General features: G+C 39.0%; 1 protein-coding gene across 1 annotated transcript in view; it reads right to left on the reverse strand.

Annotated features, from left to right (window-relative positions):
• LOC308069786 (uncharacterized protein) overlaps positions 1-12328 on the reverse strand; it is a 72982-nt gene that overhangs the window by 25683 nt on the left and 34971 nt on the right. The window contains exon 2 of the mRNA XM_080402707.1: positions 8962-9065. Within this exon, the coding sequence (XP_080258833.1) occupies positions 8962-9065 (104 nt within the window). The remainder of the gene's footprint in view (positions 1-8961; positions 9066-12328) is intronic.

The raw sequence follows: 12328 nt of genomic DNA on the forward strand, positions 1-12328 counted from the left end.
TCACACCTGTGCTATTGCACCACGGGTGGTTGAACTGGGGAATAATTTCAGAAAGCTGCTGGCCTAGGCAAGGCTATAACGAAGGGACTCTCATCACAGATGTTTCATTACCCAAGAGGCAGTTTATCATGGGTTGGCTGCCATCACTGTCACACTGACAGACAGGAACACAGGAGACCTCAGCTGTAATCTGTTTTCCCTTGCACTGAAGCATGCCAGGCAGAGCAAATAAGTATGAACTGTCCTCTGCTCAGGGATATCTGCCATCTACCATGGGTTCTTAGCAATAATGTTTTTCAAAGACATTCATGATTGTTATACTTGCCTTTTCTTCCCGTCCATCAACCTGCATTTCTATTAAGCTTAAACAGTAAGGAAAGGGGACACGGGATAATAAAAGAAAGGAAGGGGGAATTTTGAACTTGAAGGCTGAATCATTTTCCCCCCAAATGACAGTCTCCGTTCAGAATATTGAACATCTCTCTGAACACAACACACAAGCAGAATGTACATCCCATTTTGTGGGTAGCACACAAAATCATGCCAAAATCTTCAGCTCCATAAACCCATAAACAGAGACTGACATTTAAGGGGGGGGGGGGGGGAGGGGGGCAAGAAGAAGGTTCATCTGAGGAGTACTTCCTCAGTATGAATGAGAATAAAAGTACTTCCAATGGCTTCTCAAACCTGCAAAAGACCTGTTTTCACAGTCCTGTGAAATCCTGATCATCATTTGCTCTGTGCTGCACATCATGTTACAGAGCTTCAACAGCTAAAATTAGCACTTTTACCTTTCAAATTTTTCAATTGGCTGAATTCTGACTTCCCAAGCATCACTTCTCTTTGCAACTTTAACTTGGTATAACATAGACGGAAATAGTGTAGAATGTTTCAAGCTGCCTGGTTTTGAAGGAACAAAACCAACGTCATCTTGGAGGTGGGAAAGGAGGAAAAAGGAAACACCTTGTTGCAACACACTCCTCCTTGTTCAAAACACTGTGTGACAGGACAGCTGAAGTTTTGACAACACAGCTGCATTTATATCTACTTGTGATGAGAGTTCCCATCAGCTCAAATCTATTATGCCAGACTGGCAACTCATTATAAGGTAGAAGCACTTTTAAAATTATAGCAGTTCCTTTTTTATGTTATCTTTTCCCCCCTGCCCTGAACATGCCAACTAGCTTACATGCCTACGTTGGCATGTGCACACTGCTGAGCTCCAGGACAGTGTCCCCTACCTCGTGATAAGAAACAGTGCATTTATTCCAAATAGGGACCTGAGATAGATGTTCTGAATTGTAGTCTGAAGCAGCCTCTCTCCCCATCCACTACAGAGATAGCCAAGATACCTAAAATGAATAATGAAGGAACAAAAGCATAAAGCAGGGCTCCATTCAAGAATTGATGTGCTCATTTTAACTCAACAAGCTCGATCTTCCCTATTTACAGCCTGAATTACCTCCTTTAACACTGAAACAATAAAGGAAGAATACTGTCACTGCTTTATTCATGGTAAGGAGACAAGTGCATGCTGCTTGTTGGAGGAAAACATGAGTCTCCTAATAGGATAACACAGTTTGGATTATGTTAGTTATGGAAAAATTGGGATGAGAAAGCCTCAAGGGCATAATTATCAGGAGACACAGCGCTGATTACTACGAAGTGTTCAGCATCTGCAGTTCCAGATGAAGTCATTGGGTGTTACATGTGTTTTATAATATGCTCCCTACTGTCCTTCAAAAAATAATGGACAAAAGGTAGATTTTCCTACAGCTACACATGAAAGTTTCCTTCGCTATTTGCTTAAAATATATATTTTAAAACTATGCAATTCAATTTAGCCACTCAAACCTGTATGAGTGCACAGAACGACAATAGCACAATTATTTATAATCCATATATAGAATGTAGAAATTGTATAGCACTCCATAAACAGGTACTATGACATATTCATACAAAGCAACAAAATTATGGAAACATTTCTTGAAAGAAGATCAATTCTCTTGACCACTGTAGTGGAAAGAAAATTAGGGCTAATGAAAAGATCAATTAAACAAAATTCAAAGGCTTCCAGGTATTTCTCAAATTAGACATCAGAGGAAAAAGACTTACGTCACTGAGATTTTCCAGTATGTCTAATGGACCAGAACACTTTGTACTATTTAGCAGGACCAGGGATATATTCTGATAGTGGGTTAAACAAAGGATCACGGAATACTAGCTGCACCTACCAGTGTACTTGGAAAATTATACTATGATCCTATAGCAAAAATAAAATTACTGTGATGTAAAGGAACAAGATAAAACTTGGAGATTGACAACATTGTTGAAAAAACTTTGTACCTGTGCAAAAGCAACCAGACAGGAGCCCAGAGCAAGCAGGATGAAGAGCGAGACATTCTAGCAGAAAGTCCATTAATGATACTTCAAGTGACTCAAACTCTGAGCCAAGAAATTAATGAATTATAACATCAAAGACTGAACTCATATAGGTAACAGGCTGCTAAATTAATACTTGTTTTATTTTGGGAGACCTCATTACCTACAGAATGGTTTATGTGGTCTCTTTCAAAAAAATGCACTTTCTTTTTTTAAATTACTGTTATTGACATTTCTACTGACAGGGAAAAATACAGAACAATGCAAAACTGCCAAAATCACAATGTAACACTTCAACGTGTCCATCAGCTAATGCTGATCTATAATTGAACATTATGTAGGTACTCAGGAAATCCATGAATCTATAACAGATTGGTCCTTCAGGATCAGTGCTTCAGGTTACTTTACGTAAAGAGAGTTATTCAAGGTCTAGAACACTTTTAAATATCCCATGGATTTTCAGAAATACTAGGTGTTTCAAGACAGACATCTGATAACTAGGATGCTTGATAACTTAAGAAAGAATATGCTCACTGAAGATGTCCACGTAGTAAATGTGTGTGAAAATATAAAAAGAACTTGATGGATTTTCAAAGTCAGTCAAAACTTGTTCAGAATTGTGATCCCAAGGTTTACCTCTAGCCATTTCTTTTCTTTACACAGATGGCCCTTCTGTTCAACTGTGAAACCAACTTGGTAAGGAAGGCAAATATATTAAAACTCAATATTTTAACAGTTTTTAATGTTATTTGCTAACCGTATCTACTTACCAAAATGAAGTTCTACGGTAATAACATTGAGACAAACCCAAGAAATCACCATTGAAAACAACAAAAAAGGAAATCTTATCTCTCCAGTAGAGAGGTATTACTTTTACTCCCCGAGTCAAAATGCTTTGCGGTGAAAACTACAACTCCCATCCGCTTTTGATTCCCAGCATTCCACAATAAGCAAAATGTCAGAACAGGTTCAGTGGTATGCCCAAATGACAAGCACAGGTGAATAAGGCACTGTCAGTACAATTCTGAACAGACTGAAATACTCTGCAAACAGTAATATTCTTGAATTCATTGAAAACCACAACTCTTTGCAATAGTACAATGTAAGCCAATTGTTATCTTTCCCAAGGACTCCTAATTTCACAACCACTAGTTTCCTCTACCGTCCTCAGTTGTTCATATGGATTTTCACACACAGAGTACTCCGATTTATATTTCCTTATTTTGTAAAAAAGTAGAGATGAGAAGCCTTTTGAAATCTTTTCACTGACAGAAGATACTGACCGATGAGAGCATGAGCTTGGTGCCATCCCAGAGGAGAAAAGCCCTGTCTGAGGATGCAGAGAATCACGTGCATGTGTGGCAGCAATCCAACAGATTTTATTAGTGGCAACGTAAATATTTATTGCCATGCAGCTGAGAACAGAAAGTGCTCCAGTATTTGTACACACATGGTAGTTGAGAAGAGCCTTTCCTAATATGTCAGCCAGTGCTTGCTGTGAATTGTGGGTTGCTTGTTATGATGGATGGTTCAGGCTCACTATGATAAGACCACCGGGTGGCAAACCCTACCTGGAAATCATGTAAACCACTATCCCAAGTAATATGTCTACTCTCACTGAAAAGAACTAAAGCAACTGAACTGCTGCTGCTTCTCTTGGATTAAGACTTAAAGAAAACATCATGGAAACAGTTTTTCAGTGTAAGTAAATAGATGATACCAAATCACTACCTGCCTTACAGATCCACTGAGAACTTGAGGATGAGGTCTGATAAGCAAACAGAGTTTATTTTCCTTATTAGCAGAAACTGAAAACAAGTTGGAAAAGCTATATGCCTTAAAAGGGAACCATGTTTAGAATGCCTGGAGTACAGGTGCCATAAACACACTCAAAATTGGCACCCTGAGCTAAATGAAACTCAAATTATTAGTCTGCTCTGATATCTAAAACTGATGCACTTTAGCCTAAAAAAATAAAATACCACACAGTCTGCAGGACAAAGCTGAAGCATATCAGCAAATATTTAACCTTCTTTACACTTCTTAAGCATTTTAAGCTTTTAAAAAATAACTGCTTATCCCATGCTTTGTCTGAAGGAGGCATGCCATTTCATGAGACCTGTGCATATTCGTACATGTGTCTAAATAGCAGGAGATCTCTAGAAAATACTGTTTGTAATGAATGGTTAAGAATGCTAGCATGCATCTGTTCCTTGTTCCTCTTCTGCTTTGCAGTGTTTTCAATAACAGCCTGTATCTGAATTTGATTTCCCACTTCCACTGGTCTCCTTGGTACTCAGAGAGCCAAAGTCACCACTGAAACGCTGGCAGAGGCCAAACTTTAAGGTGGAGTAATTCATCAGTAATGCAACCCATTAGAATTGCAGATAAACTGCTTAAGTGCTGGGTACATTTATGCAAGCTATACACAAGAGCGTCTTGTCATTGATTTATCCTTTGCCAACCAGTTAAGCCCTCTGGAACAAAACACGGATTTTCAAAAAGCTACTATCATTCCATTCAGCAACACACCACCTGTGGGTGAAAGTAAATGTTACTGTTACAGGCATTCTTTCTTACCCTAAAAGGGAGAGGGGTACAGATTATTGGTATGGAGAATTTTTACTGCTTACTTTTATTTCATTTCTTGACTTCACAAAAGCATTAATTCATTGAATTTTTCAAGTCAAAACCACTGATGCAAGAGTATCACCCTTTACCGTACCATAAAGTGCTGCCTACCACCCTCCAAAGGCACTACTCCAAATTAAAAGATGATTAGACTCTCTAAGGTGACCTTGTGAAATAGCTGCAATATGTTTACTTTCTCTGTCTTCCAAATCAACCTTGCTCAATTTAGAAGTAAGGAAAAACATCTTTTCTTAATTGCCAGCCCTGAAAACTCAAAACATTTTTCTGAGACTCCAATTGAGTCTTTCAAGCTTGTTCATCAGTAACAACAATAAAGATAGGGAAATAGTTAATGATTCTCAATGAAGATAGCAAATAATTAATGATTCTGGGAGCTACCTGCAAGCAGAATAGACTCCAGCTCACTCGTCCACAGCTGTGCTGAATCTGCAAGGCCAGCAAGTAAAAAGCAGTAAAAGCTTATTTTTGTCACCAGTCAGGCATAAGTCACAATACACAGATACTTCAAAGCTGCTCTGCAAGAAAGTGACTTATCTGCACCTTAATTTCATACAGCAACAAACCAAAGGTTTTCTCTGCCTTTTTCCTCAAACAGCACCCATTAGAGGAGATATATGTTAGCATGGGCAGCAACTCAAGAAATCCTCCCTGGGATGTGAGGCTGACTGGTTTTATTTTAATGGAGTTCAGCATGACCCCTAACAGCTGGCTTCAGTCATAGCCAATGCAATTGGCTCCCTAGACTTGAGAAAATCTTCAGTTCCCCTCCAGAGCAAAAGTCTGATCTGCATTCCCGGCAGGCTCACAGAAGATTACCAAGAATCAGCATTCTTCCACTGGAGAAAATAGAGCTAGAGGAACATGGCACTGAGTCACTAGTTAATCTCCTACTGAGACAGGAGCAGTACTTGTAGTGAAACCTGCTTTTCTACCATTGAAGCTCAACACTTTGGCCATCACAGAACTGGCTTTAAGAGAACTTGGGTGAAACTGCGAAGTTGAAAGTGCAGCACTGATTGGATTGCACTCCCAAATGCTGCTAGCAATCCCTGGGGACTCAGCACTCACTGGACCATCGCACCTGCCATTGTCCAGAATAAAACGTCTCTAAATTACAGCCATTTCCTAGCTACAGAATCAAAAGTCTCAGCAGTATCTTTTCTGTGACATCACTTAACTCCCTTTGTCCTATGCTGCTCTGAGCAGCAGGAAGCAAGTTTCCCTTCACCGTTTAGAGATAGCCACTGGAAAAGTGTGCTGCTGAGTGGAAATTAAAACTGTAGCAGCCACTAAGCTGGGAAAAATTCATTAATTTTAAGAGATAAATATGACAATGCATATTTCACCTTTTTCTACACAACACTTGTTTAAGTACTTTTAACAAGATGCATGTTTCTTGGTCACACACATATTCTTCCACATTCAAGTACATCCCCAGTCTGATCCCAAACTAGTGCTTGTCAGTGGGCTGTGGTGTATTTTGAGACTGGTGGTCTTTAACACAGCCTTGTTGAGAAGGAACACACTTTACATTTCCATGTGCTGCATAGGTAGAAAAAAAAGCATTTCCAACAAAATAAATCTATTATTTTGCTTTTGTTGCCTATGTTTGAAATGAAAGGTCACATGGAATATACCATATGGAGCAAAATGAGATATGTCAGCTTTATTTTTTTATTTTGGTAACTAGAACAGAATTCACACACACAGAGAGTTGTTTGGTTGGTTTTGTTGAGTTTGTTTTTTTTTTTAATTTAACTAACAATCTGCTCAATTTTAGAGATGGCTGCCAAAATGAACTAACTATAACAGCATTGATTACTTTCAAATGGCATCTTCTTAAAACCAGGTGTAAACCAGAAGCAGACCTTGACATACATTTTCTCTTTATTTTCAGGCAAGCAGGCCTATCTGCCTAATTTTATTCACCACCCTTGGGAGGTATTTCTGCTGCCTCAGTTTTAGGATGCCAAAAGGTAGTGTCTGCGAAGAGATTAATTTTAATGCAGATAAAGGAAAGAAAAAAGTTTTCCTGAAGGGCACTTGAAAGCAGGACCTGTAACTAGGCCCTCAGAGTATCGCTTCTGGTAAAACTCTTTCCCCCCACTGAGTAATCAGGGAGAGTAGAAAGGCTAACTTCTTAAATTATGTCCCTTAAATTAGGCAGTTTCAGTATCTTCTTATGGCTGAAATAGAAGATTTTGGATTTTGAAGCTTTTCTTCATTTTTATCCTCAAATTCAATCAAAACCAATTTATTTGCATAAAAAGCCCATTTGAAAATAACTAGCTAGAAGTGCCAAATTATCAGCCCTGGAGGTGAAGCATTTTTTATAAGCAGTATGGAGTTCTCGTGAGCAGAGGCAATGGAAAACTGTTAGCATAGTCGCACTTCATACATGCCTGGCAGGTAAAGGCCACCAAAACTGATGGGAGGGAAGGATTCATTTCAACACTCTTTGAAACTGTACCATCTTTGCTAAAAATGGAAAGATAGGTGGAAATATGTATCACTGTCCATCACTAGGAACAAGAAAAAACCCACCAATATCTTGACTCATTTCTCATAGAATTTTAACTGGTAATTAGCTTCACAGAAACCACAAGGTATGTATTGTAACTTCTGACTACTACCACCCTGCAATGTTTCAGAAAAACAGGGAACTTATGGTAGAAACATTTTGTAACTCTGGTTGGTTTCTGGATTGTCAGAGTGAAGAATGAATGCAGTAACTTAGTGGGAAAATATAACAGCAATTATGAATTTAACAATAACTCATGTACAGTTTCAGACTTGAGAATATCCTCATCCAGCAAAAGCAATTAAATACACACTTCACTTGTAGTAGGATCCAGTGGGATTACTTAATCTAAAAAGTAAACAGTAATCATGAAGCAAAATGTTAGTCCTTATTCTGACAGAATATTTCTGTAACTGAATGTCCTAAATGAGGCAAAGGAATAAGTTCATTGTGAATTTCTCACTGTTGAAATTATTTGCCTAATCTTGGAACTATTAGTTTAAATGTATGTGTATATATCTATGTGAAAAATGACAAAGCATGCCTTGCTTTCATTCTGGAAACCACCTGCTTACATGTTGAAGATCCAGAGTTTCTGCAAAGTGAAGCGTGGATTACAAGAGACCTCTGAATGACAACAAAATTAGTGGTTATTGCAAATAACTAAAATTGCAAACTATTTTGTAATTATCTTTTTCAAGCACATTCCTAATTCTGATTCTAGATCGATCATCTTAAAGTCCACACACTGGCATCCTTCACTTTTTCGTCATATATCAGCTTGTCTGAGAAAGTGGTTTTTGCACATTATCCTGTTCAGCTGTGGTTTAGTACAAGCAATGATTTTTCTCGTAGCACAGCTAAGATAAACAGCAAGCATCTCTCTTGCTTTTCTGTGATAGAATTGCTGGATGAAGAACTGGGGACACAGTGTGTGGACATCTTATTTAAATAATGGATGAGGGAAGATCCCCATGATGGATGAGGTGCTCAGTGGACTAGCTTCCCTAATAACTCACTGAACCTAAACAGCTCATGATTTTTTTCCCTCGCAGAGCTTAGAAAACCATGCATAATTCCATCTTTCATTTCCTTTGAGAACAAACTACTGGGGGGTTGATACAAGGTAGTAAGTTGACATTTCTCTCAAAGCTTTCTGATAATAGCAAGTGCAGAGAATACCCAGGATTACAGAGGTTTCTAGTCTGGGCTATATGAGGTGATTACAGTCAGCATTTTTTTATGCACTAAACAGATCACTTACCCAGGCAATGAGGGTTGGTGACAACTGAGAACCAAAGATCATTCTTTTGGCTGCTGCTTGGACACAGCCAAGGTAAGACCTAAAGCACAATGTCTGCTTTAATGGCATAGTAATAACATCTATGTCCTTGCAAAACACATACCTTCTACCCTGTACCACAGGACTCCTGACTGGTGCACCTAGGCAGCCAACATTGCTGTCTGTAACCCAGTGACAGTAGCGAACAGGATCAGCACCACCAGCAGTCTGAAACAAAAGACAACTTTGTCATTATTCAGAAATTATATTTAAAATAGCAAACTGAAAATCAGACTTGTGTAGATTCTAGCGAGTCAAAAATCAGGCCCAGAGTGTCACAGTCAGATGCTGCTGTGGTGGCTTGATCTTGCAGGTGGGCATAGCAAGTTCACAACCCTTGCTGACCTCTCTCTGTCCAGGCAACTGAAAACTCCTCTTTGAAAAGTGACAATTGCCTGATAACCAGCTTAGGATTTTGAGTTCTAGAAATCACACATACTGCTAACAAATAAGACACAGGGCAACCACCTTACAGACAAGGGTGCTTAGAGTTAAAGCTCCTCACTTGTGCCAGACCTGTTCCACTCCTGTTATACCAACACACATCTTGGGGCTTTCCCCCTCTCCCCCTGTTAGCATATTTTGAAAGGTATTGAGTCTGTTAATTAGTGTTGAAGAAGCCATGCAAACTAGCTGAAAGCAGCTTTTTTGCCACTGATCACTGACAAGCTATTAGACCTGACATTTCCTTCAGCAAAGTAGTTCTTTGATTAATGCAGCTGCACAATTATTTTTTTCAAAATTTTTGTATTTTCCCATGACAGGATTTGATTTATAAATATAAGACAAAGATTAAGAAGAGGTGGACTTTCAATACAGGAAAAAGCTACAATGGACATTCACAGTTACAGTTAGGGAGGCTTTTACACCAGCTGTGAATCTTGGGCAGTTTATTACTGACTAAGGTAATAGCAAGGATCTCTTAAAAGGCAGAGAGGGGTCAGCAGCACTTTGCTGTGGTGGAGGCCTATTGTTAAAAATGCTCAAGAGGACAGGAGAAGCATTTCACTTGTGGCAGACCACACGCAGCAATTCTTATCAACTGGACTATGAGAAAACGGTAACTGGTATGGCAGGTTCCTTGTGAAAACTAAGACAGAGAGCAGCAGGCAGTGCTGCACAAAATGCCTCAGGCTCACAACCCGATATTCACCTAAGGCATCCTTACTCCCTCTCCCCCCTGCTATATACTGCTATGTTTCCTTCCTCCCACCTTCTCCTCTCCCACCCCTACCAAATGCTACAGTCCTGTAAGACGAGGGGTCCCTCTTTTTCTGATAGTTAAACCAGATCTTCAAAAATAACTACTGCTCTCTCTAAACCAAACATCACATCAACACTTTGGATGCTGCCATACAAACTATGTCTATATGAACCATATATTGACATCCTTATTTGTTCTACTGCTGCCCTTCCAATAGCAAAGTGGAAGGAAAACAACTGCCCTGCCCACTGCAGTCACACAACGCACAAAGTGATCAGAATTCTGCTTCCTTTTCCTCCCTGCCAAAGTTTTTTTCTCTCTTTTTTTCTTTTGCCTGTCTGACTTGGGCTCAGCATAAAAAAAGTGTATGAAGGCGGCCTCCTTGACTGATCCCTTAAACAATCTCTCAGGCTCTGTCTTATGTGAGACTGCCAACACTTCTTCAAAGGACTTGCACAAAACCAAAGCCCTTCTTCAGAGTTTCAATCTGAATTATTGAGAATAAGTTGCTATTTTTTATTTATCTTGTTCTCTGCTGAGTCAAGCTGCCTCCAGCTGTCTATCCCAAAACTCAGCATATGCTCCTGCTTCCTTTGAGCAAATCAGATTTTCTTGTCTTCATGCTTACACACATGAAATGTAACAGAGGCTTCATAATTATTCTGAACCTTGTATTTTCAACTCTGAATGAATTTGCCGTATTAAATACTCAACAAAAGGGCTTTGATCTGCATTTTTATTTCCAGCTTTTCTTCGGCCTAAAGAATAGCACCCTTTCTCCAGGTAAACATGACCCCTTGTCCACAACCATCACCTGGAGATGTTGGACTTAAAAGTGGAACACTTGGCTGGTTGTTGTTTCCAAAGTTTCCTATATGTGTCAAAGTAAAACCAAAACCCTCTGATGACTCTGCTTGGGGTTCTTGAGGAAGTACACCATACATGACCTTACGGTATACTTGTGTCCATCTATCCTGCTTTCATTCCTTCTTTTCCATGAAGTGTATTTTTAATCCATTACCAACTTTGAAATACAAGCAGTTTCAAAAAGTTATATGAAAAAGGCAACCACACAGAAGAGCATTAGACTCCAAAGAACCCCAAAGATTTTTTTTCTTCCCTACATACTAAAGATATGCAAGCTATACAATCCACTCACTCAACACAGAGAAAATCCAATCCACATGAATTGACCATGAAACCCAGTTTTAGAAGACTAAAACACTTCACTAGACCCAGTGTTCATTGACCTATCTGTCTGAGAAAGGCAGATTCTGTTTGACAGGTGGGTATGTCTAGCAGCCTACTACATTTACAGACAAGGATATATTCCCCTTAGAGAGACAGTGTTAAATACCTTTCCACTTCAGTCCTAAAAATGAAACTTAGGTCTTCCTCTGTCCACACCGGGTACCCTTGCCACCAGGTTTCTAGATACAGCATCTGTCATTCACATTTACTTCTGGATCTGTGTAATTTCCTGGACACTAATGAATTGCCATGAAAGGTTTCAGTTTCAGTGAATCAGCTTTTTCTAGTGAAAAATGACACTGACAGAAATTTCTCTGCCAGCTCTCACATTGAATAACCTTCAACAACTCAACAACTTTTCTTTTTCTCCATCTTGAAGCAGGATAATAATACTAACCTCTTTCTTATAGCCCTCTGAGATCTATGGACAAAAAGCAATATGTAAGACCAAAGTGTCATTATTATTTATTAAGCGTCACAGAGATGATAAAGGAAAATCAAAACACTAACTATGATATTCATTCTTCTTGAAACACTTTTTAACTGCTACAGTTCAGACTCGCTGCCTCCCCCCCCCCCCCCGGCCCTTTAAATAGCTATCTAAAGTGCTGGTATAATTTCCTGATATAAAAACAAACAAAAAATACTTCATCCCTTAAAGTTAAACAGGCGAAATAAACAGAAAAAGAGAAAAAGTTGTAGGCATACAAACAGCCACTGATACTTTTGTCTCACAGCAAGATTTTTTTGTTGCCAGTATTTTCTTGAGCACACAAAGTATCAGTCACGAAAAATATCTCCATATTGCAAACACCATATCCAGAATTTTACAATTTAGAAGTAAAATTCCTTGGTACCTGTGAATAAAACTTAAATTCTGGGAACAAAAGCAAACTAGGAACTCAGTATCCTGCCACTCATACCATCAACAAAAAATCCACACAGAACAATGTTTTATGGAAGACATTTCCATACC

Source organism: Falco punctatus (genome assembly GCF_963210335.1).
Source record: "Falco punctatus genome assembly, chromosome: 9".
NCBI classification, from domain to species: Eukaryota; Metazoa; Chordata; class Aves; order Falconiformes; family Falconidae; genus Falco; species Falco punctatus.